Source organism: Macaca nemestrina, chromosome 10 (genome assembly GCF_043159975.1).
Source record: "Macaca nemestrina isolate mMacNem1 chromosome 10, mMacNem.hap1, whole genome shotgun sequence".
Lineage (NCBI taxonomy): Eukaryota > Metazoa > Chordata > Mammalia > Primates > Cercopithecidae > Macaca > Macaca nemestrina.
This window is the reverse complement of record NC_092134.1, coordinates 21,967,459-21,993,269: the sequence shown is the minus strand read 5'-3', so window position 1 is coordinate 21,993,269 and position 25,811 is coordinate 21,967,459. Positions and strand designations below refer to the sequence as shown.

General features: G+C 52.3%; 1 protein-coding gene across 14 annotated transcripts in view; it reads left to right on the top strand.

Annotated features, from left to right (window-relative positions):
* LOC105493409 (cut like homeobox 2) overlaps nt 1-25,811 on the top strand; it is a 318,739-nt gene that overhangs the window by 260,780 nt on the left and 32,148 nt on the right. For 11 of the 14 annotated variants that reach the window (XM_071071090.1, XM_071071093.1, XM_071071094.1 and 8 more), the window contains 13 exons: nt 1,908-2,042; nt 3,948-4,071; nt 5,866-5,942; nt 6,965-7,031; nt 8,794-8,842; nt 14,463-14,567; nt 17,475-17,666; nt 17,752-17,810; nt 18,866-18,914; nt 19,008-19,107; nt 20,522-21,163; nt 22,593-22,694; nt 23,378-23,518. In XM_071071090.1, coding sequence (XP_070927191.1) covers nt 1,908-2,042; nt 3,948-4,071; nt 5,866-5,942; nt 6,965-7,031; nt 8,794-8,842; nt 14,463-14,567; nt 17,475-17,666; nt 17,752-17,810; nt 18,866-18,914; nt 19,008-19,107; nt 20,522-21,163; nt 22,593-22,694; nt 23,378-23,518 — 1,842 coding nt within the window. The remainder of the gene's footprint in view (nt 1-1,907; nt 2,043-3,947; nt 4,072-5,865; nt 5,943-6,964; nt 7,032-8,793; nt 8,843-14,462; nt 14,568-17,474; nt 17,667-17,751; nt 17,811-18,865; nt 18,915-19,007; nt 19,108-20,521; nt 21,164-22,592; nt 22,695-23,377; nt 23,519-25,811) is intronic. The other 3 variants (XM_011761016.3, XM_071071091.1, XM_071071089.1) reach the window with 2 other exon arrangements.

The window sequence follows — 25,811 nt, the reverse complement described above, 5'->3', positions numbered from 1 at the left end:
GCAGGGAGGCTGGGAGAGCGCGCGAAGAGGTGGGGCAGCCACCTGGGAGCATCTAGACCCCCACACAGCCTACGGAAGTGCTGGGTGAGGCCATGGGGGAGTCGTCACTCCAAAGTCAGCCCTCAGAGCAGTCCCGCCTCGGTATCCCCGCTGCACACAGGCATGTAGGTGGAGGCCATGGGAAGGTTGGCCTCAGAGCGATGGATCTCAGAGCAGCAGCCAGATCCTTGCTCAGTGCCCCTCGCTGTAGTTGGAGGTCTGCAAGGCACAGTTTCAAAGTGCCACAGATGGCATCATAAAATCAAGAAAATGCAATGAAGCCAGGGCAACATGATGAGACCTGTGTCTACAAAAAAATACAAAAATTAGCTGGGCATGGTGGTGCACACCCTTGATCCCAGCTACTCGGGAGGCTGAGGCAGGATCACTTGAACAGAATCTCACTCTGTTGCTGAGGCTGGGGTATAGTAATACAATCTCTACTCTCTGCAGCCTCGACCTCCCAGGCTCAAGTGATCCTCCCACTTCAGCCGCCTGGGTAACTGGGACTACAAGCATGTGCCACCATGCCCAGCTAATTTTTTTTTTTTTTTTTTTTTTTTTTTTGAGATGGAGCCTTACTCTGTCCCCCAGGCTGGAGTGCAATGGCGCCATCTCGGCTCACTGCAACCTCTGCCTTCCGGGTTCAAGTGATTCTCCTGCTTCAGCCTTCCGAGTAGCTGGGATTACAGGTGCCTGCCACCACACCCAGCTAATTTTTTTTTTTTTTTTTTTTTTTTTGAGACGGAGTCTTGCTGTGTCCCCAGGCTGGAGTGCAGTGGCACGATCTCGACTCACTGCAAGTTCCACCCCCTAAGTTCACACCATTCTCCTGCCTCAGCCTGCCAAGTAGCTGGGACTACAGGCGCTGCCACCACGCCCGGCTAATTTTTTATATTGTTAGTAGAGACAGGGTTTCACCGTGTTAGCCAGGATGGTCTCCATCTCCTGACCTTGTGATCCGCCCGCCTCAGCCTCCCAGAGTGCTAGGATTACAGGCGTGAGCCATCGCGCCCAGCCACCCAGCTAATTTTTGTATTTTTAGTAGCAACGGGGTTTTACCATATTGGTCAGGTTGGTCTCGAACTCCTGACCTCAGGTGATCCACCCGCCACGGCCTCCCAAAGTGCTGGGATTACAGGCATGAGCCACTGAGCCCAGACTACTTTTTAAATTTTTTTGCAGAGATGAGATTTTGCCATGCTGCCCAGGCTGGTCTTGAACTGCTGGGTTCAAGTGAGCCTCCCACCTCGGCCTCCCAAATTGCTGGGATTACAGGCGTTAGCCACTGCACTCGGACAACCTTTTTTTTTTTTTTTTTTTTTTTTTTTTGAGACGGAGTCTTGCTCTATCACCCAGGCTGGAGGGCAGTGGCGTGATCTCAGCTCACTGCAATCTCCACCTCCCGGGTTCAAGTGATTCTCCTGCTTCAGCCTCCAGAGTAGCTGGGACTACAAGCATGAGCCACCATGCCTGGTTAATTTTTTTGAATTTTAGCAGAGATGGGGTTTCACCATGTTGGTCAGGCTGGTCTCGAACTCCTGACCTCAAATGATCCGCCCACCTTAGCCTCCCTAAGTGCTGGGATTACAGGCATGAGCCACCGCACCCAGCCTGGTCGACTATTATTATTGTTAGTATTATTCCCAGCTGGACAGGACACCCACACCCTAGAGAGAGCAGATGCTGCCCTGAACAAGTGCCTGGACGAGCCTGCTCCCTCGTAGAGCAGAAAGTCCATGCTATTTCCTGCAAGCCAGCAGGGTGACTCCAGTGGCTCCTGTGGGGCCTGCCAGGCCCTGCAGCCACAGTCCAGGTGTCCCCATCCACCAGGCCCTCATCATCCCTGTCTTTCTCTCCCTGCACAGACCCCGTGCCTGTGTTTGAGGCGGCGCGCGGCCTAGACGACAGACTGCAGCCCCCCAGCTTTGACCCCAGCGGGCAGCCCCGGCGAGACCTCCACACTTCGTGGAAGAGGAACCCCGAGCTCCTCAGCCCCAAAGGTACTGATACGGCCTCCTCGGCGCATCTACAATAAACAACCAGGCTGCAGATCTTCAGAGCCAAACTCGGCCAGCCTTGTTGGGGGGTGGCTGGGGCAGGGAACTGGGCAGGTGAAGGCCTTTGGTAACCGTCTAATTCCTGGGTGTATATTGAGCCTGGCACTGGAAACGCAATTGGGAGTAAAAGAGAAAAATCCTGCCCTTGTGGTGATGATCTTCTAGAAAGGGAGACTGTCAGTGAACAAATTAGTAAGACATATAGCGTGGCAGGTGGAGAGAGAAGTCAAGAGACCCGTTCAGGTTCCCACCCTCCATGGCCAGCCCCAAAAGCACCCTCTGCCCCTGTGATGAATTCAGCACCAAAGGCACCCACCAAGCCCTGGGATGAGCCCCCACAGGGCCTGCCAAGGCGGACGTGATGCAGGTGAGGCCAGTGATGGCTGAGCGTCCACATGTGCGCCCTCCACAGTGGGGAGGGGAAAATAGTCTGGCAGTCCTTTGCTAAGTAAAGCACAGGCTCACCACATGACCCAGAAGCACCACAGCTAGGTGTGGACCCCAGAGAACTGAAAACACGGGCTCAAAACAGTGTACACAAATGTACATGGCAGTGTTACTTATAACAGCAAAAGCAGAAACAACTCAAGTGGCTTTCAACAGCTGAATGGACAAACAAAATATCCATAGAGTGGAATATTACTTGGCCATGAAAAGGAAGGAAGCACTGATCCATGCTACAACATGGGTGATCTTTGAAAACATGGTGCCGGCCAGGCGCGGTGGCTCACGCCTGTAATCCCAGCACTTTGGGAGGCTGAGGCAGGTGGATCACAAAGTCAGGAGTTCGAGACCAGCCTGACCAACATAATGAAACCCCGTCTCTACTAAAAATACAAAAATTCACCTGGTGTGGTGGCTCACACCTGTAATCCCAGCTACTTGGGAGGCTTAGGCAGGAGAATTGCCTGAAACTGGGAGGCGGGGGTTGCAGTGAGCCAAGATCGCACCACTGCACTCCAGCCTGGGTGACAGAGCAAGACTCCATCTCAAAAAATAAATAAATAAATAAAAACATAGTACTGAGTGGAAGATGCCAGACAGGAAAGGCCACATAATGTACGATTCTGGTGGTGTGAAATGTCAAAACAGGCAAATCCGTAGAGACAGAAAGGAGATTGGTTGAGTTGTTTAATGGGTACGAGGGGTTTCCTTTTGGGGCAGTGACAGTGTTCTGGAACTAGTGGTGATGGCTTCACAAAACTGTGAATATACTAAATGTCACTGTAAAATGGTGCTTAAAATAGTGAATTTTGGCCAGGCGCGTTGGCTCACACCTGTAATCCCAGCACTTTGGGAGGCCAAGATGGGCAGATCACTTGAGGTTAGGAGGTCAAGACCAGCCTGAACAACATGGTAAAACCCCATCTCTGCTAAACAAACAAAACTTAGCCAAGCATGGTGGCGGGCACGTATAATCCAGGTACTCATGGGACTGAGGCAGGAGAATTGCTTGAACCCAGGAGGCAGAGGCTGCAGTGAGCTGAGATCGCACCACTGCACTTGCAGTCCAGCCTGGGCAACAGAACGAAACTCCGTCTCAAAAAAAAAAAAAAAGTGAGTTTTATGTGACGTATATTTTACCACAATTTTAAAAGTATAATAAAGCAGGCCCCGGAGGTATGAGCAGGCAAAAGAAGCTCTGCATGTACTGACACTGGTGTCACAGTGGAAATGACCTGTGTGCTGAGGACACGGGGCCCGCAGGGCCCCACAGCTGCACTCTCTCCAAGGCCCGAGTTTGGGAAATTGATCGCAATCGATGATCGATCCAGTTTACAGGAAGCCGCTCTGGCTGTCACGTTGCTCTCTTGGCAATGGGGGTTTTCCCTCTTTTTCTCCCTGCAGAGCAGAGAGAGGGGACGTCGCCTGCCGGGCCCACGCTGACCGAGGGAAGCCGCCTCCCAGGCATTCCCGGGAAAGCCCTCCTGACAGAAACCTTGCTGCAGAGAAATGAGGCGGAAAAACAAAAGTGAGGAAGGGAGGGTGGGTGGGAGGGAGGAAGGAACGGGCAGGGCTCCTGCTGCCCCACCTGGCTGGGTCATGGAGAGGGAAAGTCTCCTACCAGAATCCAGATGCAGGCTGGAGACCAGTATGAGGAAGGGCTGAGGGCTTTGGACTCCAGCCGGGTCTGGATTCAAACTCCACCGCAGGAACTCAGTGGCCAGCCCTGGGCAAGTCACATCATCCTCTGAGCCTCAATTTCCCCCCCTGGTAAATGGGGCTAAGGGTGGTCCATTCCTCAGCATTCTCTAGAGAAACAGAACTGGTAGGATTTTTTTATTGATTAAGACATGTACTTCTAGGACTTAGCTTATGCAGTTATGGGAACTGCCAGGTACAAAATTGGTAGAGCAGGAGTTGGTGCTGCAATATTTTTAAATTTTATTTTACAATAATTAGAATGTTTTAGAGATGGGATCTTGCTCTGTCACTCAGGCTGGAGTGCAATGGCACAATTATAGCCCACTGCAGTCTATAATCCCGGCACTTTGGGAAGCCAAGATAGGAGGATTGCTTGAGGCCAAGAGTTCAAGACCAGCCTGGGCTACATAGCTGGAGTGCAGGGTGCAATCTTGGCTCACTGCAACCTCCGCCTTCCGGGTTTAAGCAATTCTCCTGCCTCAGCCTCCCGAGTAGCTGGGATTACAGATGTGCACTACCACACCTGGCTAATTTTTGTATTTTTAGCAGAGACAGGATTTCAACATGTTGGCCAAGATAGTCTCAAAATCCTGAACTCAAGAGATTCTCCCGCCTTGGCCTCCCAAAGTGTTGGGATTACAGGTGTGAGTCCCTGTGCCCAGCCACTAAAAAAAAAAAATTTTCTCTATATATATATATTTTATATATGTGTGTATATATATATATATATTTTTTTTAATTAGCCAAGCATGGTGGCATGCACCTGTAGTCCCAGCTACATGTAAGGCAGAGGCAGAGCAGAGGATCACTTGAGCCCAGGTGGTTGAGGCTGTAGTGAGCTATGATTGTGCCACTGCACTCTAGCCTGGGCAACAGAGCAAGACCCTATCTTTAAATAAAAAGAAAACGGGCCGGGCGCGGTGGCTCATGCCTGTAATCCCAGCACTTTAGGAGGCCGAAGTAGGCGGATCACTTGAGGTCGGCAGTTTGAGACCAGCCTGACCAACGTGGTGAAACCCTGTCTCTACTAAAATTACAAAAATTAAGCTGTGTGTGGTGGTGCATGCCTGCAATCTCAGGTACGCAGGAGGCTTAGGTGGGAGAATTGCTCGAACCTGAGAGGCGGAGGTTGCAGTGAGCCAAGATCGGGTCACTGCACTCCAGCCTGGGCGACAGAGGAAGACTCCATCTCAAAAAAAAAGAAAACAGAGGAAATGTTACTCCCCCAGGACAGTATCAGTAATTCACAATATTGAGGAACTACTGGGGGCTAGGCACACCAGTGAGCATGCTTCACAGCACCCCCTGAAGCAGACCCTATCAGAAACCCCATTTTAAAAATAAGGAAACTAAGGACTGGAGAGGTTGCTTGCTACTGTAAATTTTTGCCCCTAAAAATCCTGGCAGAAACTAACAGGGGCAACCATGACAGGGCCCACATAGGCAGTGGAGCAGCAGGACAGCCAGGTGCCTGAATGTCGTGTCTAAGGACTTGCAGAAAGACAGAGGTGCAGGTTACAGGGAGTGGGCAAGGGGTAGGAAGCAAGATGGGGCTTGACTCGGGGGCCCCAGGCAAGGCCTGTCCCTACAGCCAGCACAAGCAGGCCTCGTCTCTTTGCAGGGGCCTTCAAGAAGTACAGATCACTTTGGCGGCCAGACTGGGGGAGGCAGAGGAGAAAATCAAAGTCCTACATTCAGGTATGTGTCAGCACCATGTGGCCCAGAGAGAGGACTGGGAGGGGACAGTAATGCTGTCAACGAGGGGTCATGGCTTGGGGTCTGCCACATCCAGGTGTTTTAGAATCAAGAGGGCAAAATGGGAGTTTGGGAAGAATAATCTTACCCAGTGGGGGTCCAAGCCTCTATGCCCCAGAGGCTACATTGCTGTGGAAAGAGGATTTGAGACAGAGTTAATTCAGGTGGTGGCCAAGCGTGGTGGCTCACACTTGTAATCCCGGCACTTTGGGAGGCTGAAGTGAGAAGACTGCTTGAGCCCCAGAGTTTGAGACTGGCCTGGGCAACATGGCAAGACCCTGTCTCTAATTAATTAATTAATTTAATACAACCCCTGCAGGGGCCAAAACACTACCAAGCCGATGACTTAGGGGAGGCATTGGGGAGGGGTGAGGTCTGGGGCAAACTGGAGAAATGAGGCCTCATCTAAAGAGACAGCCACCGCTTAGCACCAGCTGGGCGCTGCCATATGGTCCCCTGTGGCCAGGCCCTTCCATTTGCCCAGAGAAATTAGAAATCTGGAGTTTGATGAATCTGTTCATCGTGTGGATCTTCCCTGTCCTCCGGCCTGCCAGGTTGGAACCGCGGGGTGGTTGAGCACATGGATGGATGGCCCTGCCCAGGTCCTGAAGTGATTTAAGGGTGTTGGGGGGCTTATACCCCAGGTCATGGGGCAGACAGCACCACGCCTCCACCCCTCAACCCTGGTCTGGGTCCCCTGAGCTTCTAGGCCCATGGAGAGTACCTCATCCGCCCTGCACTGCCCACCCCAGCCACTGCACGTCCTTCTCACCAGCCTGAGCCCCTCTAGGGGCAGGAAACTCATTGCCTGTCACCAATTCTGACTGAGAGAAAGGTCTCCGTCACTACCCGAGCTCTCATTCTGCCTGCTGGGCTTCGCAGAGGGAGTGGGCTCCACCTCCCTGGGAGACCCAGCTCCTTCCCACTTGGAGGTGGGGCCTTACCCTGCCTCTGCTTTCTCCCAGCGCTAAAGGCTACACAGGCAGAGCTGCTAGAGCTGCGGCGGAAATACGACGAGGAGGCGGCATCCAAGTAAGTGAGCCCTGCTGAGGTGTACCTCCTCCCTCGGACCCTCCCAGTCAGGCCTCCTCCTTCGGACCCTCCAGTACTTGCCTCCACCCTCTGACCCTCCAGCACTTGCCTCCTCCCTCTGACCCTCCCAGATGTGCTGCCTCCCTCTGACTTTCCCAGATAGGCCTTCTCCCTCTGACCCTTCCAGACATGCCTCCTCCCTCTGACCCTCCAGTATTTCCTCCACCCTCTGGCCTTCCCAGACATGCCTCCTCCCTCTGACCCTCCAGTACTTGCCTCCTCCCTCTGACCTTCCCAGACACGCCTCCACCCTCTGGCCCTCCCAGACAGGCCTTCTCCCTCTGACCCTCCCAGACACGCCTCGTCCCTCTGACCTTCCCAAATACGCCTCCCCCCTCTGACCCTCCCAAACACGCCTCCTCCCTCTGATCATCCCAGACACGCCTCCACCTTCTGGCCCTCCAGTACTTGCCTCCTCCTTCGGATCCTCCAGGACTTACATCCTCCTTCTGTCCCTCCAGACATGCCTCTTCCCTCTGACCTTTCAGACATGCCTCCTCTTTCTGACTCTTCTCCTTCCTCTGACTCTCTGCTGGAGGCCCCCATTTCATTAAGCACCCCTGCTCCTCACCCCCAAAGGCACACTGCTGTCATTTGCTATGCCACTTGTATACCACAGCCATAAATAATGTTCTGGGACCTGGGCTGAGCAAGGGGCTGCTTGGTGGCGGCCTGCCCCTTTGCCCTGGCCCCCTAGGACTGTCCCCACTCCCCAGCTCCACACTCCAATCCTCAGGGCTGAGAGGCATTCACCTAAATTACTCTGGACTCAAGCGTTTATTTAGGCTTTAAGAAATCATTCCTTCTGCAAACACTTATTGAGCACCTACTGTTTATCCAGTGCTGTTCTGCGTCCTTGGAGGAAACATGAGAACATGACCCTGTCCTCAGTCAAGGAGAGGAGACAAAAACTGATGTGCAGTGATACATTTGTTCATTCACACATATTGAGCACTTTCTGTATGCCCAGCACTGTTCTTGGCACATGGCAAATGCTACAAAGGGAAGAACTGGGGATGGGAAAAGAGAATGACAAGAAGGAGTGGGTCCTTTATCTAGGGTAGTCAGGGAGAACTCCCTGGAGGAGGTGGCTTTCAGAATGAAGAGAAGGCCACGTGAAGAAAGCAGGGAAGGGTGCTCCAGGCAGCAGGAACAGCTTGAGCCAAGGAAGGCCCTAAGCATGCATGAAGCACGTGTGTGGCCTTGAGTCACCAAGTGCTCCCCACATGCCCCCCGCATCTCCCATCCCCTGCTAACAGAGGGGACACCTCTCCCAAGCCCCTCCATGCTGGTAGTCTGGAGGGGGCTGGGCAGCGCAGTAAACAAGTGACCGCTGGGGACAGTGCAGGGCGGCCTCCCAGGAGAACACTGTGATCAGGATTTTAAAGCCAAGGGCCATTTTCTTGAGGAAGGGCATTCCAGGCACCACCGGGACAAAGGCTTGGAGGTGGAGTTCAGAGAGGGCCCCTGGGGGAGAGGGGAGGCCAGACTGCCTGGAAGAGGTGCCGTGCTGACACGCTACTCCCTTTTCCTCACAGCCTAGGCTCTTTTCTCCCCAGCCCGATTTCTCTCCTGTAGCAAGGCTGGAAGGGAGTGCCTTCAGCCCTCCCCTGGGCTCAGGCAGGGGCTGGGGGTGTCAGGAGGGGCGGAGGCCTGGAGCCCGCTGGAAGCCCTTTCTCAGGGCCTCATCTTTGTGTCTCAGGGCAGATGAAGTCGGCCTGATCATGACCAACCTGGAGAAAGCTAATCAGGTGAGGAGGCGCAGTTCCCGCCCGTGGGTGCCAAAGGTTCCCTCTGCCTGGGGTGGGGGTCTCGGGCCAGACGAGGAGGAAGGGACGGAGCTTCGCCAATATTTATTCAACTGTGGGTCCTGTGCATGCCAAGTGAGGGAGCCAGGAGGGGTCTGGGCCCCAGGCCCTGCCCTCTCCAAGCTCCCAGGGTGGGCCCGGGGTGGAGGTTGGGGTAGGGAATACAGACAGACACACTTGGAAATAGAGTGCTCCAAGCAGCAACAGGCAGGAAGGGGCCCCTGACCCAGACTGCAGGAGTCCAGGAAGACATCCGAGAGGAAAGGATGTGGAGCTAAGACCCAAAGAATGAATGACAGCATATCTAGGCACGGGTTCTAAGTGAGGCTCCTGCATCCTGCCTTCCTCCAGCTCAGAGGTGCTGCCATCTGGTGGGCAGAGTCAAGCAGGACTTTAAAAGAAGGGCGACCACAGCCAGGGGGCTCTAGCCCAGAGTCTTGCGTGTCCACCACATCTGTCCCCCAGCTCCCTGCAGTGCCACCAGCCAGAGACATGGCCAGGAGAGGCCAGCAGGGCCTCGAGCCCTCTGTCCCTAGGCCCATCTTCCTGTCTGTGGGGTGGGAGAAGATACCCACCTGCCCCGAGGTCTGCGGGCCCTCAGGGAGAGAGGTCATTTTCCCCAGGGGCAGTTAAGAGGGGCCTCTTGGAAGAGACTTTGCAGCTGGGTTTCAGAGTCCTGATGCTGTTCCCTGAGGGAGGGCAGCCAGGTAGAAGGCTCAGCAGGGGCAGAGGCCCGAGGTGTAGCTCTGTGGGCACAGGGTGGGGGCACTCCCTCCTGCAGAGGAGACTTGGATAAAAGGGTTGATTCTGTGTCCCTGGGAAGCCACCCGAAGGTGCAGGCCTGGGCTGGAAGTGCTGAGACTCTATGAGCCCCTACCCCTATAGAAGCAGTGTCCCCTATGAGGGTCAGGAAGGCCAAAGACAGGGCCAGGTCACAGTGGTGGTGGTGACCGCAGTGGCTTCCCTGGGCTTAGGTCCAGCATAGTTTTCTGAAATGACCATTAAGTGAGCCCCATTTTGTATAGGCTACATAGCCTTTTTAGTGTGATTTTTTGAATAGGTAATGCATTCATGTAGTTCAGAACTCAAGAAGCTACACAAGGGCCTGTCTTGGAAAGTCCAGCCCTCCTCCCAGTTCTCTCCTGCAGCAGCCTCTCTTAGCAGCCCCTGGGTTCTCCTTCCAGAGATGGTCAATCCATTCACAAGCCCACGAATATATCTTTTTTAGGGGGGCAAGGGGGTCGGGGTCATACTCTGTCGCCCAGGCTGGAGCGCAGTGGCACAATCACGGCTCACTGTAGCCTTGACCTCCCCGGCTCAGATGATCCTCCCACCTTAGCCTCCCAGGTAGCCAGTTATCTGGAAACAGGCTTGCACCACCACGCTGTGCTAATTTTTTGTATTTTTTTGTAGAGACGAGGGTTTACCATGTTGCCCAGAATATATCTATTTTAACCAGTGCCCCCTTTTTGTTGAGACAGAGTATCACTTTGTCATCCAGGCTAGAGTGCATTGCTGCAATCACAGCTCACTGCAGCCTCAACTTCTGGGGCTCAAGCAATCCTCCTGCCTCAGCCCCCCAAGTGGCTGGGACTACAGGTATGCACCACCACACCCGGCTAATTTTTATATGTTTCGTAGAGATGCGGTTTTGCCATGTTGTGCAGGCTGATCTCAAACTCTTGAGCTCAAGCAGTCCACCCTCCTGGGCCTCCCAAAGCACTGGGATTAGAGGTGTGAGCCACTGTGCCCAGCCACCCCTTTTAAAAACAAAATAATAATATACTGTGTATACCATTGTGAACCTTACTTTTTCCCTGTCTATATCTTTGAGCTCCTTCCGTATCAGTATAAAAAGCAGCTCCTCTGTTTTACAGCTGTGTGCTGTTCCTCGGCAGGGTGCCCCATCGTCTAACCCAGGGGAGGGCAAGCTTTCTGTAAAGAGAGAGTAAATATTTTCAGCTGTGCAATCCCTACAGTCTCTGACACAGATTTTCAACTTTGCCATTATAGCATGAAAATATAGACAATATGTAAGTGAATGAGCATGGCTGTATTCCAATAAAACTTTATAAGAACGGGCAAGGCTGCACACAATGGCTCATGCCTCTAATCCCAACACTTTGGGAGGCCGAGGTGGGATGATCACTTGAGTCCAGGAGTTTGAGACCAGCCTGGGAAACATAGGGAGACCCCATATCTACAAAAAATTTAAAAATTAGCCAGGCATGGTGGTGTACGCCCGTAGTCCCAGCTACTCAGGAGGCTGAGGTGGGAGGATCACCTGAGCCTAGGGAGATGGAGGCTGCAATGAGCTGTGATCATGCTACTGCATTCCAGCCTGGACGACAGAGTGAGACCCTATCTCAAAAAAATAAATAAATAAATAATAAAATAAACGATCTTATAGTACTTGGAATAGAAAGCATAGGAAGCATTTCTCATAATGTTTCTCCTAAGTCCAAAACTAAAACCCACACATTATAGAGACGTATGGAGAAGAAAATAAATGTCACTCTATTAGGTTTTTAATCTCTGTATTTATTAATACTATTTTAATGAGGATACTGGGGTACAGCAGATCCATATTATTACTTACAGGATAATAACCACACCAGTTTGCCCCGATTCTTACTCCTGGGGTGAGAAAATGAGAGCCAGCTGTCATCCCACATGTACTTGAGTTTGTACTCTAGGCGAGGACTGCCCCAATTCTGAATCTAGGTGTTCACCTAGGGACCTTCTGAGAGAGGGAGGGAAAGAATCTACCTCCCAAGTGTCATGTGGACAGAGACAAAGACCTGGCTTTTAGTCTTTGGAATGGAAACACATCTCTTGACGGGGAGATAAGACTAGTAGCTTTTTTTGTTTTTCTTTTCCAAGAGACAGGGTCCAGCTCTGTCACCCAGACCGGAGTGCTATGGCAAGATCATAGCTCACTGCAGCCTCAAACTCCTGGGCTCAGGGGATCCTCCCAAGTAGCAAGGACTACAGGTTCATACCACCACACCCGCGATTTTTTCTTCTTGTTGTCGTCGAGATGGGGTCTTGCTATGTTGCCCAAGCTGGTCTCAAACTCATGGCCTCAAGCAATCCTCTCACAGTGCTGGAATTACAAGCATAAGCCACCATGCCTAGCCCCAACTAATTGCTTTAAAACCCAGCTTTACTGTTCAGGGTCTGTCTCCGTGCTGTGGGTCTCACCCATCCTTGATGTCTAAACACATAAACCTCCAGGGAAGGAAACCTCTGGGGTTCTCAGTAGCTGATCAGCCATGAGTTGAATTTCCAAGGCTTGTCCTTTAGTCCAGATCTCAACTTTCAATCAGATATGCTCAGAGAGCCCTAACTATACAGAAACATAAAAATATTTCCTTTACAGTCCCACACACCAGGAAACTCTTCCTAAAACAAAATTGAACCGTTTCTGGAACAAGGCAAGATACGTATAAATAAATAATAAATTCAAATGTGAACATGAATGTGTGTGGGTCTCAGTATGCATACATTGGGCATAGCATCCTGATTGTCAAGGTCAGTATAGAGTTAAACATAATCACTATGACCTGCATTACCAGCCAAAGGTAAAAATACAGCCACAGCTCTTTCAATTCTCTAAGTAACAGCTCCAGTAATATACCCTCATGATGTTAACAAAGTTAGCCAATTATTGATGCATTTATATGTGCCAGGCACCAAGCGAAGATATGTACCAAATTGCATTTGGCCAAACCACTTCATTTGCAGAACAACCCTATGAGATAGTTGCCTTTATAATCACCATTTTATTAATAGGGAAACTGAGGCTGGGGAGATGAATCCTCTTGCCTAAGATCACATAACCAGAAAGCTGCAAAGTCAGGATGTGAGCCCAGATTTCTCTCCAAAGCCACAAGGTTGAATGTATTAACATTTGGGTGCTTCCTTCCAGGTAGAAATTTGAAGAGTTGAGATCTACCAGCTGGGTGTGGTGGCTCATGCCTGTAATCCCAGCACTTTTGGCAGGCTGAGGTGGATGGATTGCTTAAGCCCACGAGTTAGAGACCGGCCTGGCCAACATGGAAAAACCCCATCTCTACTAAAAATACAAAAGTTAGACAAACCTGGCAGCACACACCTATAATCCCAACTACTCAGGAGGCTGAGGCAGGAGAATTGCTTGAACCCAGGAGGTGGAGGTTGCAGTGAGCCAAGATCGCACCGCTGCACTCCAGCCTAGGCAACAAAGCAAGACTCTGTCTTTAAAAAAAAAACACACACACAAAGAAAAAGAAAGAAATCTACCAGCTGGGCACAGTAGCTCAGGCCTGTAATCCCAGCACATTGGGAAGCCAGGGCAAGTGGGTTGCTTGAACCCAGGAGTTCAAGACCAGCCTGGCCAACATGGCAAAACCCGTCTCCACTAAAACTACAAAAATTAACCAGGCACGGTGGTGCCCACCTGTAATCGCAGTTACTCAGGAGGCTGAGATGGGAGGATCAATTGAACCTGGGAGTTGGAGGCTGCTGTGAGCCCTTATTGCACCACTGCACTCCAGCCTGGGTGACAGAGCGAGACCCTGTCTCAAAGAAAAACAAAAAAAAATCTACCATAGACCCAGTTTAGTGAACTGTTGCATTCTGATTTTAACCACTCAAAACCCCTTTTTGTTAGATGTTTTTATTGCCCCCCATTTCAAAAAGAGAAACTGAGCCAGGCATGATGGCTCACTCCTATAATCCCAGCACTTTGGAAGGCTGAGGCAGGCGGATCACCTGAGGTCAGGAGTTCAAGACCAGCCTGGCCAACATGGTGAAACCCTGTCTCTACTAAAAATACAAAAAATAGCCGGGTGTAGTGGTGTGCACCTGTAATCCCAGCTACTTAGGAGGCTGAGGCAGGAAAATCTTGTGAACGCAGGTGGGGGAGGCTGCAGTGAGCCAAGATTGTGCCACTGCACTCCAGCCTGAGTGACAGAGTGAGACTCCATCACAAAAAATAAATAAATAAATAAATAAAAATAAACTGAGACCTAGAGAGGAAATGACTTGCCCAGGGGCTGCAATAGCCTGTGGGCTGGGAAAGCACCTCTGCAGATGCTGTGTCTGGAACTCAGTCCATACCAGGTGGCATGAGAGTTGGGACAGCTCTTGCATTCGGACTAGCCAGGCCTGAAATTAATGTGGCAGACAGAATTATCTAGAAATGTGTGAAAACCTGCCAGTCCCACCCAGACAGCCTCTCTCTCCCTGCCTTTGTAGAGCAGGAATGTTCTGACTCCCTGGGGGTCCCACGCACCCCACGAGAACCCAGAACCTCCTCAGAGGGGCATTTCTTCCTGTCCTTTCAGCTCAGGAGTAACCTCAGAGGCTGCTATTTCTTGTCCCCAGCCCAGACAGGGCTCTGTGACTGGTCTTCATAGCTCCAGGACAGGGTCCGGGACTAGGATGGCAGGACCTGAGGCCCTCGGAGGTCCGCCTCCCCAAACCCTGCCTGAGACAGTGCAGGGAGAAGGTGGAAGTGCAGAGTGGGCTCTGCGGTGGCCATGCTCACCTCTCGCCCATGCTGTCCCCTTCTCCCCAGCGAGCTGAGGCTGCCCAGCGGGAGGTGGAAAGTCTCCGGGAACAGCTGGCCTCTGTCAACAGCTCCATCCGCCTAGCTTGCTGCTCTCCCCAGGGGCCCAGTGGGGTAAGGATGGGGTCGGGGAAGTGAGCAGGGAGGGCAGAGGGAAAGATCGGGAATGGCTGAGTTTGTGGGTTTCAGCATGTGAGTGACACTTTGTGGTTGATTGCGTGCATCCATTTGAAACTGGGAGTGTGAATGTGTGTGGGTCTCTGTGCATACACTGAGTGTAATCACTATGACCTGCTACATCAGCTGAGGATAAAAAAACAACCACAGTTCTTTACTTTTCAAGCCTAAGTTTCCATATATCCTTTATTACCAGGAGTTCCAATATCTTCCTTTGAAGGCCTCCCTTACCCCCAGTTGTCCAAGAATGCCAGAAACTTCCTCAGACCAAAAATCATTCTGATTGCCAGATGCACCAGCAAGGACGTGGGGGAGAGTGAGTTTGAGGCAATACAGCAGCGTGCAGTTTTGGTGGATGCCACCAGGTGTCGCTGTTGAACACTGGTCATAGCAGCTTGGTGGATGCCAGGGATGGTGATGCCCCTGCTGGTTTTCAATCCCAAAACTGAGTACTTTTAGGAGTATGAGCCAGCCAACATATCAATAGGCAATCATCACCAGGACTGCAGTGGGGCCACATACCAAGATAAAATTTAACATTCATACTCAGCCATTGGTTTCCAAATCATGCCAGGTGATTCTAGAGGGATTTCCCACCCCCGGCACATGCTGTGAAGAGCCAGTCTTCGGTGATCAACCCTGAGGTTCTTGTGTTAGGCCTAATTAATCAATTCATCTTTCTCTTTCCTCCTGGTTTGTGCCTCTTTGGGATCCTGGTGTCATTTCTTGATGAGACTTTCATCAAGGCCACCCCAACCTACCCTTCTGTCCTATATTAGCAGTCTCCATCCTGGCTCTCCCAGAAAGCCGTGGGTTCATTATGTGAATTGGTCTGCCTTCTTTCCAGATCTCTGCATACCAAGGGGTGAGATTCATGATTCCTTACATAATAACAGGTCTGCTCCAGGGTGACTTCCCTCTCCACCCATGAACCTGAACTTGCGAGCATAATTTTCACTTCGTCTGACACCCACATATACAGGCCCAGGTGTCTATGTCTCTCTTTCCATTTGAATATTGCAATGAGTCTCTGTGAATGTGTTACTGTGTATGTATATCTCTACTTGTGACCTTTGGGCAACTGACCGTATTCTTAATCTGACTGTGCCTCAGTTTCCTCATCTATACAAGTAACACCTACTTTATAGGGTTATTAAAAGGATTACATGAGTCAGGCATGGTGGCACATGCCTGTAGTCCCAGCCACTTAGGAGGCTGAGGCAGGAGGATCTCTTGAACCCATGAGTTTGAGTCCAGCCTGGGCAACATAGCAAGATCCTGTCTCTGAAAAAAAAATGGATTACATGTAAAGTGCCTAAAATGGTGCTTGGGTCATTGTATATGCTCACTAAGTATTTGATGCTACTATTATAATTATTAATGTGTCTTTGGTATGTCTGGGATGTTTTTGCTCAGGAGAGCATGTAGCTTCTTTGGGCACATGCATGTCTGTTGTGTGTGATGATGTGTCCTTGTGAGTGTCTCTCTTTGATGCATGATTATTTGTGTGTGTCAGCGTATTTGGGAAAGTACATGTGTTAGTGTGTGCTGTGGCTATAGGTGTGTCCTTGTGTGTCAGCCTGTGTCTGTGTCCCAGGAGATCGTGTGTGTGTCCATGTGCCTGGGTGATGGCATAACACAGACAGAGTGAACACAGGAGAGAGAGGCTGTGTGGAGAGAGATGGAGAGTGAGAGAGCCCATGAGGATGCCTCATAGAGGAATTTGCCGATGGTTCTTAATTAACCCCCGTGGAACCCGGCAAATGCCTGTGCTAATCAGCCCCAGGGAACTTTGCTGGTTTGGGGGGTGTGCTTTTCTGAGCACAACAGTGGCACTCGATGCTAATTAATTTAATGTATTAATGGCATCCGCTTCCTGTTTTAATTGGCATTTATCTCCATGGAAGAAAGCTGGGGTTGGGTTGGGGCTTTTTGTTTGTTTGGTTTTTTTTTTTAAGTATTTCTTAGATTTATTTGTAACTAAGCCTGACATCAGCCTGACTTCAGGTTCCTCAAACAGCAACCTCTCCATCTTCATCCAGGACAGAGGGGCCATTTCCTAAAATGTGGAGAAGCCGTAGGTCTTGGGGCTATCAGCAAATTAGGCAGAGGAAGGAGCCACCCATAACGTGGCCCATGGCTCCAAGGTGTCAAGTCTAATCCTGAGGGTCCCTTGTTGCCTAGAATGGGGATATACCCCTGGAGCAGGAGCCAGACCTGAGCGAGAAACAAACGTTTGCCTATGCTGATTCCTCTGTCACGAGCGCCCAATCCCCAACCCCAGCTGACTACTTCTTTTTGTCATGGTTGTTCTTTTTTAATAAATCTTGGGCCGGGCGCGGTGGCTCAAGCCTGTAATCCCAGCACTTAGGGAGGCCAAGGCGGGTGGATCACGAGGTCAGGAGATCGAGACTATCCTGGCTAACATGGTGAAACCCCGTCTCTACTAAAAATACAAAAAACTAGCCAGGCGTGGTGGCGGGCGCCTGTAGTCTCAGCTACTTGGGAGGCTGAGGCGGGAGAATGGCGTGAACCCGGGAGGCGGAGCTTGCAGTGAGCCGAGATCACGCCACTGCACTCCAGCCTTGGAGACACAGCGAGACTCCATCTCAAAAAAAAAAAAAAAAAAAAAAAAATCTTTTAATCAAAGTGTAACTTAATACATAAGGAAAAGTGCACAAATCATAAGTGTACAGCACTTTGAATTTTTCAACACAAACACACCCCATACCATCATCCAGATCAACAAATGTACATTCTGCTTGGGATTCAGGGGTGGGGAGGCCAGACCTGTGGACCCCAGTCCCTCACCTCTCAGCCCCTCAAAGACCCCTTTGCCTGCAGGATAAGGTGAACTTCGCTCTGTGCTCGGGCCCTCGGCTGGAGGCCGCGCTGGCCTCCAAGGACAGGGAGATCCTGCGGCTGCTAAAGGATGTGCAGCACCTCCAGAGCTCGCTGCAGGAACTGGAGGAGGCATCCGCCAACCAGATCGCTGACCTGGAGCGGCAGCTCACAGCCAAGTCCGAGGCCATAGAAGTGGGTCCTGGGGAGGGGGCGGGGGGCAGGCGGCCCCAGGCCGAAGCACACAGACCAGCCTTACCATCTTTCTTTGCTCTTCTAGAAGCTGGAAGAGAAGCTTCAGGCCCAGTCTGACTATGAAGAAATTAAAACGGAGCTGAGGTACCATGTGGGGTGGGGCTCCACAGACCCCCAGCACTGTTCCCTGGCCAGGAGCGCTTGGCATAGTTCATCATCTTCCTCCCTCCTACTAAACCCCATTTGTTCTCTCCAGTAACACTGTGGATATCAAACCTTAACCATCCTTAGGCCAGGTGCAGTGGCTCATCCCTGTAATCCCAACACTTTGGGAGGCCAAGGCAGGAGGATCGCTTGAGCTCAGGAGTTTGAGACCAGCCTGGGCAACCATGGGGATAACCCATCTCTACGAGAAAAAAACAGTTTTAATTAGCCAGGAGTGGTGGTGGTGCGTGCTGTAGTCTCAGCCACTCAAGAGACTGATCTGGCCACTCAGGAGGCTGATGTGGGAGGATTGCTTGAGCCTGAGAAGTCAAGGCTGCAATGAGCTGTGGTGGCACCACTGCACTCCAGCCTGGACAACACAGTGAGACCCTGTCTCAAAAACAAAACAAAACGAAATTCAACCATCTTCAGTCGTTTTCCATCAAGAGCTGCCTGTACAGGCAATTCATCTGAGGTCAGGAGTTCAAGACCAGCCTGGCCAACATGGCAAAACCCCGTCTCTACTAAAAATACAAAAATTAGCCAGGTGTGGTGGCGCTCACCTGTAGTCCAAGCTACTCGGGAGGCTGAGGCAGAAGAATCGCTTGAACCCGGGAGGCGGAGATTGTGCCACTGCACTCCAGCCTGGGTGACAGAGTGAGACTCTGTCTCAAAGAAAAAAAAAACCAATCTGCCTGCAGACCATACAAGGGAACTTATTATGGGCATGGTAACTGGGAGGTGATTCATTAACCAGCTAAACTCAAGCTGGCCAGAATGGGATCAGTTCAGGCAACACCCCTTCAGGTAACACTGCCACCTGTTAATGAGCCTGCTACTTCAGGCTTAGGGTTGCAATGACTCTGGAATTAATGGGTTTCCGGGGAATGGAGCAGTCATTGTCAGGGAGGTAAGCCGGGTCAGTGCCTCTTGTAAGACCTCTCCTCCAGCCCGGGGGCTGGCTGACCTCAGACCCTCTCCACTTGCTCCGGCAGTATCCTGAAAGCCATGAAGCTGGCCTCCAGCACCTGCAGCCTCCCCCAGGTAAGTGTCCCTGCCACCATCCCTGCAGGACGGGCTGTCCCAGTGAGCCTTCCACCCACCAGGTGCCCTCTCAACCTGCCTCTTGTCTCCTAGGGCATGGCCAAGCCTGAAGACTCACTGCTTATTGCAAAGGAGGCCTTCTTCCCTGCGCAGAAATTCCTTCTGGAGAAGCCCAGCCTCCTGGCCAGCCCTGGTAGGCGAGGAGGATACTCTGGGGCTGAGGGCTGGGGCGGGGACTGCCTGTGGGTCTCTGGCCTGCTCATGCCCAAGGACCACTGCCTTCCATGCAGGCAGGAGAGCGACAGAACAACAGGTGTGCATTGATTTGGCAGCTGCTGTGTGCCTGTCCTGCAGGGCATCCACACACACCCACGTCACAGTTGGGGTCACACAGCTGGCTTGGGCCCTTCCAAGGCCCTCTAAAGGGCTCCACTCCCTGCTGAGCCTTCTTGAGCTGCAGGGGCTTTCATGAAGAGGTTATAGGGGGACAAGCAGGCATTCTCACTGCACCCCCACAGCCGACCACTGGGAGGCTGCGGACGTGATCCCCCTCTCAGCTACCTGCTGACCTTTTTATTTTGAGACCACGCTCTGTCGCCCAGGCTGGAGTGCAGTGGTGCGATCTCAGCTCACTGCAGCCTCCACCTCCTGGGTTCAAACAGTTCTCCTGCCTCAGCCTCCCGAGTAGCTGGGATTGCAAGCATGCACCACCACACCTGGCTAATTTTTATGTTTTTAGTAGAGACGGAGTTTCATCACGTTGGCCAGGCTGATCTCAAACTCCTGACCTCAGGTGATCTGCCTGCCTCGGCCTCCCAAAGTGCTGGGATTACAAGCGTGAGCCACCGCACCCAGCCACCCGCTGACCTTTTAACCTTGTGACCCCAGCAGGATTCTGTGCTGCCTCTGTTTCCTCATCCATAAAATGGGTGTGACCTTGGGGCCTGCTTCGTGGGTGCAGGTCTAGTGAGTCAGCTCCGGGGGGGGGTGCCCAGCAAGGGCCCATCTGCAGGTGGTGGCGAGTTCGACTTCCCGTCCGAGGCCGAGGTGCTGGGCCCGTGGCACGTTCTCGGCTGATGCTCTTGGTGATGGGGTGGGGCGCTCCCCAGAGCTGGCATTTGGACCGGACCTGGAAGAGTGGGGCTTGGAGAATGGAGGGGTAGGGCAGAAACAGCCAAGGTCGGCACTTCCAGCTGCTGGACGCCTGTAGCACTGTTCCCCACCCCACCTCCCCACCAACCCCTTCCCTCCTTCTCCTCCTTCCTTCATTTCTGACTTTCTGTCTCTATATATGTCTCTGTCTCTGTCTCTCTCCCCCACCCCACCCCGCCTCTCTCCCCATCCCTCTCTCCCCCGCCTCTCTCCCCGCCCCTCTCTGTCATATGGTTTCTCTGTCTCTCTCATTATCTCTCTCTCTTTGTCTCTCTCACATGTTGTCTCTGTCTCGCGCTCTCTCTCTCTGTCCCTCTCATGTGGTTTCTCTCTGTGCCTCTCTTTCTCGTTGTCTCTATCTGTCTGTCTCCCCCTCTGGTTCTTTTTCTCCCTGCCTCTGTCTCCCCTCATCATTGTCTTCCCCATCTGTCTGTCTGTCTGTCTGGGTGTTCTAGAGGAAGACCCATCAGAGGACGATTCCATCAAGGATTCGCTGGGCACGGAGCAGTCCTACCCCTCCCCTCAGCAGCTCCCACCTCCACCAGGGCCTGAAGACCCCCTGTCTCCCAGCCCCGGGCAGCCCCTGCTTGGCCCCGGCTTGGGGCCTGATGGCCCTCGGACTTTCTCGCTGTCCCCCTTCCCCAGCCTGGCATCAGGGGAGAGATTGATGATGCCCCCGGCCGCCTTCAAGGGAGAGGCGGGCAGCCTGCTGGTGTTCCCCCCAGCCTTCTATGGCGCCAAGCCCCCCACAGCCCCTGCCACCCCGGCCCCTGGCCCTGAGCCACCAGGTGGTCCTGAGCCTGCCGATGGTGGTGGGGGCGGAGCGGCGGGGCCTGGGGCAGAGGAGGAGCAGCTGGACACGGCAGAGATCGCCTTCCAGGTGAAGGAGCAGCTGCTAAAACACAACATCGGGCAGCGGGTGTTTGGGCATTACGTGCTGGGGCTATCGCAGGGCTCGGTCAGCGAGATCCTAGCCCGGCCCAAGCCCTGGCGCAAGCTCACGGTGAAGGGCAAGGAGCCCTTCATCAAGATGAAGCAGTTCCTATCGGATGAGCAGAACGTGCTGGCGCTCAGGACCATCCAAGTGCGGCAGCGAGGTGAGTGCCCAAGAGGGCCTGTCCCTGCTGGCCACCACGCCAGGTCCAGGGCATCAGGGCTGGGGGCTGAGGACATGAGCTCTGGGTTCAAAACCCAGCTCTGCCACCACCTGGCTGTGTGACCCAGGGCCAGTGACTTTGCCTCTCTGTGCCTCAGTTTCCCCTCTGTAAAAGCAGGAAATACATCCTCACCCTCTCCTTCCTGGCCCTAGCCAGAGACAGGCTGCCCTTCCTGGGGCACTCAGGATAAGGGTGGTGGGAAAAGTCTCCAGCTGCTGCCCTGGCAGGTACTCACCAAACACTTCCAAGCCTCATTTTACACATTTGTAAGACTGCCAGCCTTACCAGACTTGATTTTTTGGGTAATCAGTGTGAAGGGTCCTAGCTGTGGCCTCACAGATGCCTGAGTTTGAGTCCCAGCTCTGCTGTTCACCCACTAGGTGACCTCAGACAACTCCTTTCATCTGTGCCCCAGTTTCTGCATCTGTCAGCCTCCAGGAGACACCATGAGGATTAAACGGGCATCAAACACTGACCACAGCACCTGGCACACAGTGCTGCTTGAGAACTGTTAGGGGCAGCAGTTGCCATAGTCATTGTCATCATCATTTCTTTTTTTTTTTTTTTTTTTCCTTTGAGATGGAATCTCACTCTGTCGCCCCGGCTGGAGTGCAGTGGCACAATCTCAGCTCACTGTGACCTCTGCCTCCTGGGTTCAAGCAATTCTGCTGTCTCAGCCTTCTTAGTAACTGGGACTACAGTTGCACGCCACCATGTCCAGCTAATTTTTACATTTTTAGTAGAGACGGGGTTTCACCATATTGGTCAGGCTGGTCTCAAACTCCTGACCACAGGTGATCCACCTGCCTTGGCCTCCCAAAGTGCTGGGATTACAGGCGTGAGCCACCGCACCCTATTTCTTTATTATTATTATTATTATTATTTTTGAGACAGTGTCTGGTTCTGTCACCCAGACTGGAGTGCAGTGGCACAATGTCGGCTCACTACAACCACTGCTTCCTGGGTTCAAGCGATTCTCCTGCCTCAGCCTCCTGAGTAGCTGGGATTACAGGTGCATGCCACCATGCTTGGCTAATTTTGTATTTTTAGTAGAGACGGGGTTTCACCATGTTGGCCAGGATAGCCTCAAACTCCTGACCTCAAGTGGTCCTCCCACCTCGGCCTCCCAAAGTGCTGGGATTATGGGCATGAGCCACCATGCCTGGCCTCATTATTATGATTCTTATTTCAAGCCAGAATCACTCATAGGCCCACAGTTTGTTAGGCAGACTAAGTGGTGGCTCTGCCATCTCACTGATGGTCTAACCCTCACGCTCCTGGGAGGAGGAGACAGCCCCCCACCCCACCAGGCTCCAGAGACTGAGCCCAACATGCAGATCCTGCCACAGATGCCTTCTTGCCTCCCCAGGCAGCATCACCCCAAGAATCCGCACACCCGAGACGGGCTCGGACGACGCCATCAAGAGCATTCTAGAGCAGGCCAAGAAGGAGATCGAGTCGCAGAAGGGCGGTGAGTGTGACCCCTGCAGGCAAGGCCTGAGGCCCCCAGGGCCAGCTGTGAACAGGAGGTGAGGCCTCGTCTGCCTTTGTCCACCCCAGAGGGAATCCAGGTGGATCAGAACCGCCAGAGCCAGAGGGACCCATCTTGAGTGCATGGGTGGTCGTGGCACCGCTCAGAACCCTGCCACAGCTCTCAACATAAATCTCAACCCTTGGCCAGGCACAGCAGCTCATGCCTGTAATCCCAGCACTTTGGGAGGCCAAGGTGGGCTGATCACCTGAGGTCAGGAGTTCGAGACCAGCCTGGCCAACATGGTACAACCCCATCTCTACTAAAAATACAAAATTACCTGGGCATGGTGATACATGCCTGTAATCCCAGCTATTCAGGAGTCTGAGGCAGGAGAATTGCTTGAACCTGGGAAACGGAGGTTGCAGTGAGCCAAGATCACACTACTGCACTCCAGCCTAGGTGACAAAGTAAGACTCCGTCAAAAAAAATAAAAGAAAAATATCCCAAGACTGGACAAGGCCTACAGGCCCTACAGTCTTCAGGCCCCTCCGTGCCTGTCACGTGAACTGTTCACAGTCCTGCCCAGCTGCCGTGCACCCCACCCTGCGCCTCTGATGCTGTCCTTACCCCAGATGCCTTTCACCTGGCCAACTCCTGCTCATACCTATGACCCAACTCAGAAGTCACCTCCTGCAAGAAGATGGATTGGACACTGCGCCCGCCTCCCTCCACCCCCACCACAATGACCTGCTTGCTTGCTGCAGTGGAGCTGGACTGGCCACTAATTCTGGCTCTGCTGTTTACTGACTGTGTGACCTTGGGCAAGTTACTTAGCCTCTTTGTGCCTTCATCCTCTTTTTTTTTTTTTTTTTTTTTTTTTTTATTTTTGAGACGGATTCTCACTCTGTCACCCAGGCTGGAGTGCAGTGGCACAGTCTCGGCTCACTGCAACCTCCGCCTTCTGGGTTCAAGCGATTCTCCTGCCTCAGCCTCCTGAGTAGTTGGGATCACAGGCACGCACCACCATGCCCGGCTAATTTTGTGTGTGTGTGTGTGTGTGTGTGTGTGTGTGTGTGTTCTTAGTAGAGACGGGGTTTCACCATGTTGGTCAGGCTGCTCTCGAACTCCTGACCTCGTGATCCACCTGCCTCAGCCTCCCAAAGTGTTGGGATTACAGGCGTGAGCCACCGTGCCCGGCCCATCTTCTCATCTTTAGAATGGGGACTGTGAGTGGCCGAGGTGGGCGGATCACCTGAGGTCAGGAGTTCAAGACAAGCCTGCCCAACGTGGCGAAACCCTGTCTCTACTAAACGTACAAAAAAATTAGCTGGGCATGGTGGTGCATGCCTGTAACCCCAGCTACTTGGGAGGCTGAGGCAAGAGAATCTCTTGAACCCGGGAGGCGGAGCTTACAGTGAGCTGAGATCACGCCACTGCACTCCAGCCTGGGCGACAAGAGCGAAACTCCATCTCAAAAAGAAAAAAAAGGGGGGGACTGTATTAGTTTTCCTTTCTCAGGGTTGTGTGAGGATCAAATGAGGTCAGTATAATCCTGAAAGATCAGCCATCATTACAGCAAATATTATCATTATTACCTCCTTGTGACAGTTCCGCGCTGTCACAAACGACTCTGCTGGTGTGGCTGTCCCTCCCTGTGCTGTGGGGGCTTCTTGCAGCCAGGGACCGAGTTCCATCCTCACACCCAGCACAGCGTAGACTGTGGCTGACTGAGACCCTGGACTCCGGCTTCAAAGCCCTCCTCCATTTTTGCAGTGTCTGCTGCCCCCTGGTGGCTGCTCCGAGCAGGTGTCCTGAATCCCTCCAGTTGTCGCCAGGAGCCGAGATGTTTCCCAATGAATGGCCCTCCCTCCTGCCTGGTCCCTGGGAGGGGTGAGGGGAGAAGGGACTTACCCAGCTACCCTGACCCACCTGTAAAATCCCCTGAGCCTAATTTCCTTCTTGGTCAGTTCCAGTAGCAAGAGAGATGCAAGACAGAGAAGGATGTAATCATGCAGTAAACATTTATTAAGCACCTACTGTGGACTAGACACAGGTTTCAGATATGGGTGAAACATGATATGGAGGTGAAGAGAACCATGAGAAATAACTAGCCAGAGCCGGGCACGGTGGCTCATGCCTGTAATCTCAGCACTCTGGGAGGCCGAGGCAAATGGATCACCTGAGGTCAGGAGTTTGAGACCAGCCCGGTCAACGTGGTGAAACCCTGTCTCTGCTAAAAATACAAAAATTGGCTGGGCATGGTGGTAGGTGCCTGTAATCCCAGCTATTTGGAGACTGAGGCAAGAGAATTGCTTGAACCTAGGAGGCAAAGGTTGCAGTAAGCCAAGATCATGCCACTACACTCCAGCCTGCGCAACAAGAGCAAAACTCAGTCTAAAAAAAAAAAAAAAAAGAAACCCCATCTCCTCTAAAAATACAAAAATTAGCCAGGTGTGGTGGCACACAGCTGTGGTCCCAGCTACTCAAGAGACTGAGGCAGGAGGATCACCTGAGCCCAGGAGGCAGAAATTGTAGCGAGCCGAGATCTCATCGCTACACTCCAGCCTGGGTGACAGAGTGAGATTCTGTCTTAAAAAAAAAAAATAGAAAAAGAAATAACTAGCCAAAGTCTCCCACTAAACTGACAGGACAACTGAGGCCAGGGAGGAAAGACATGAGTTCAGTTACACAGAGACAGAGGGAAACCCCAGGGCTCCCACCTCTTTATACAGCACTTTCTCCTGGGGGTCAGAAGCAGGCACCAGGGCAATATCAAAGACAGCATCGCAGCAGAGGAAAATGTTTGCTATCCATGGGCCAGCCGGTGGCCTTATATTCAGGGTCTAGGAGGTGTTCAGCAAGAGGAAAAATACAAAGGTTATTGCCCCATACCCCTGGCAAAAAAAAAAAAAAAAAAATGAATGCTAAGCAGTGGGCACACTAGCCACTGCCGGGGAGGAAATGAATGTGACTAACTGCTCAATCACGAGTTCTGCTTCTGGGATTCAAAGGAAATGTCCAGAATGGGGACGGGTTTATATGTAAGCCGTTCCCATCATTGTTCATAAGAGTGACAAACTGGAAACAAAACAACCTAAGTGTCCAGCAGTGGGG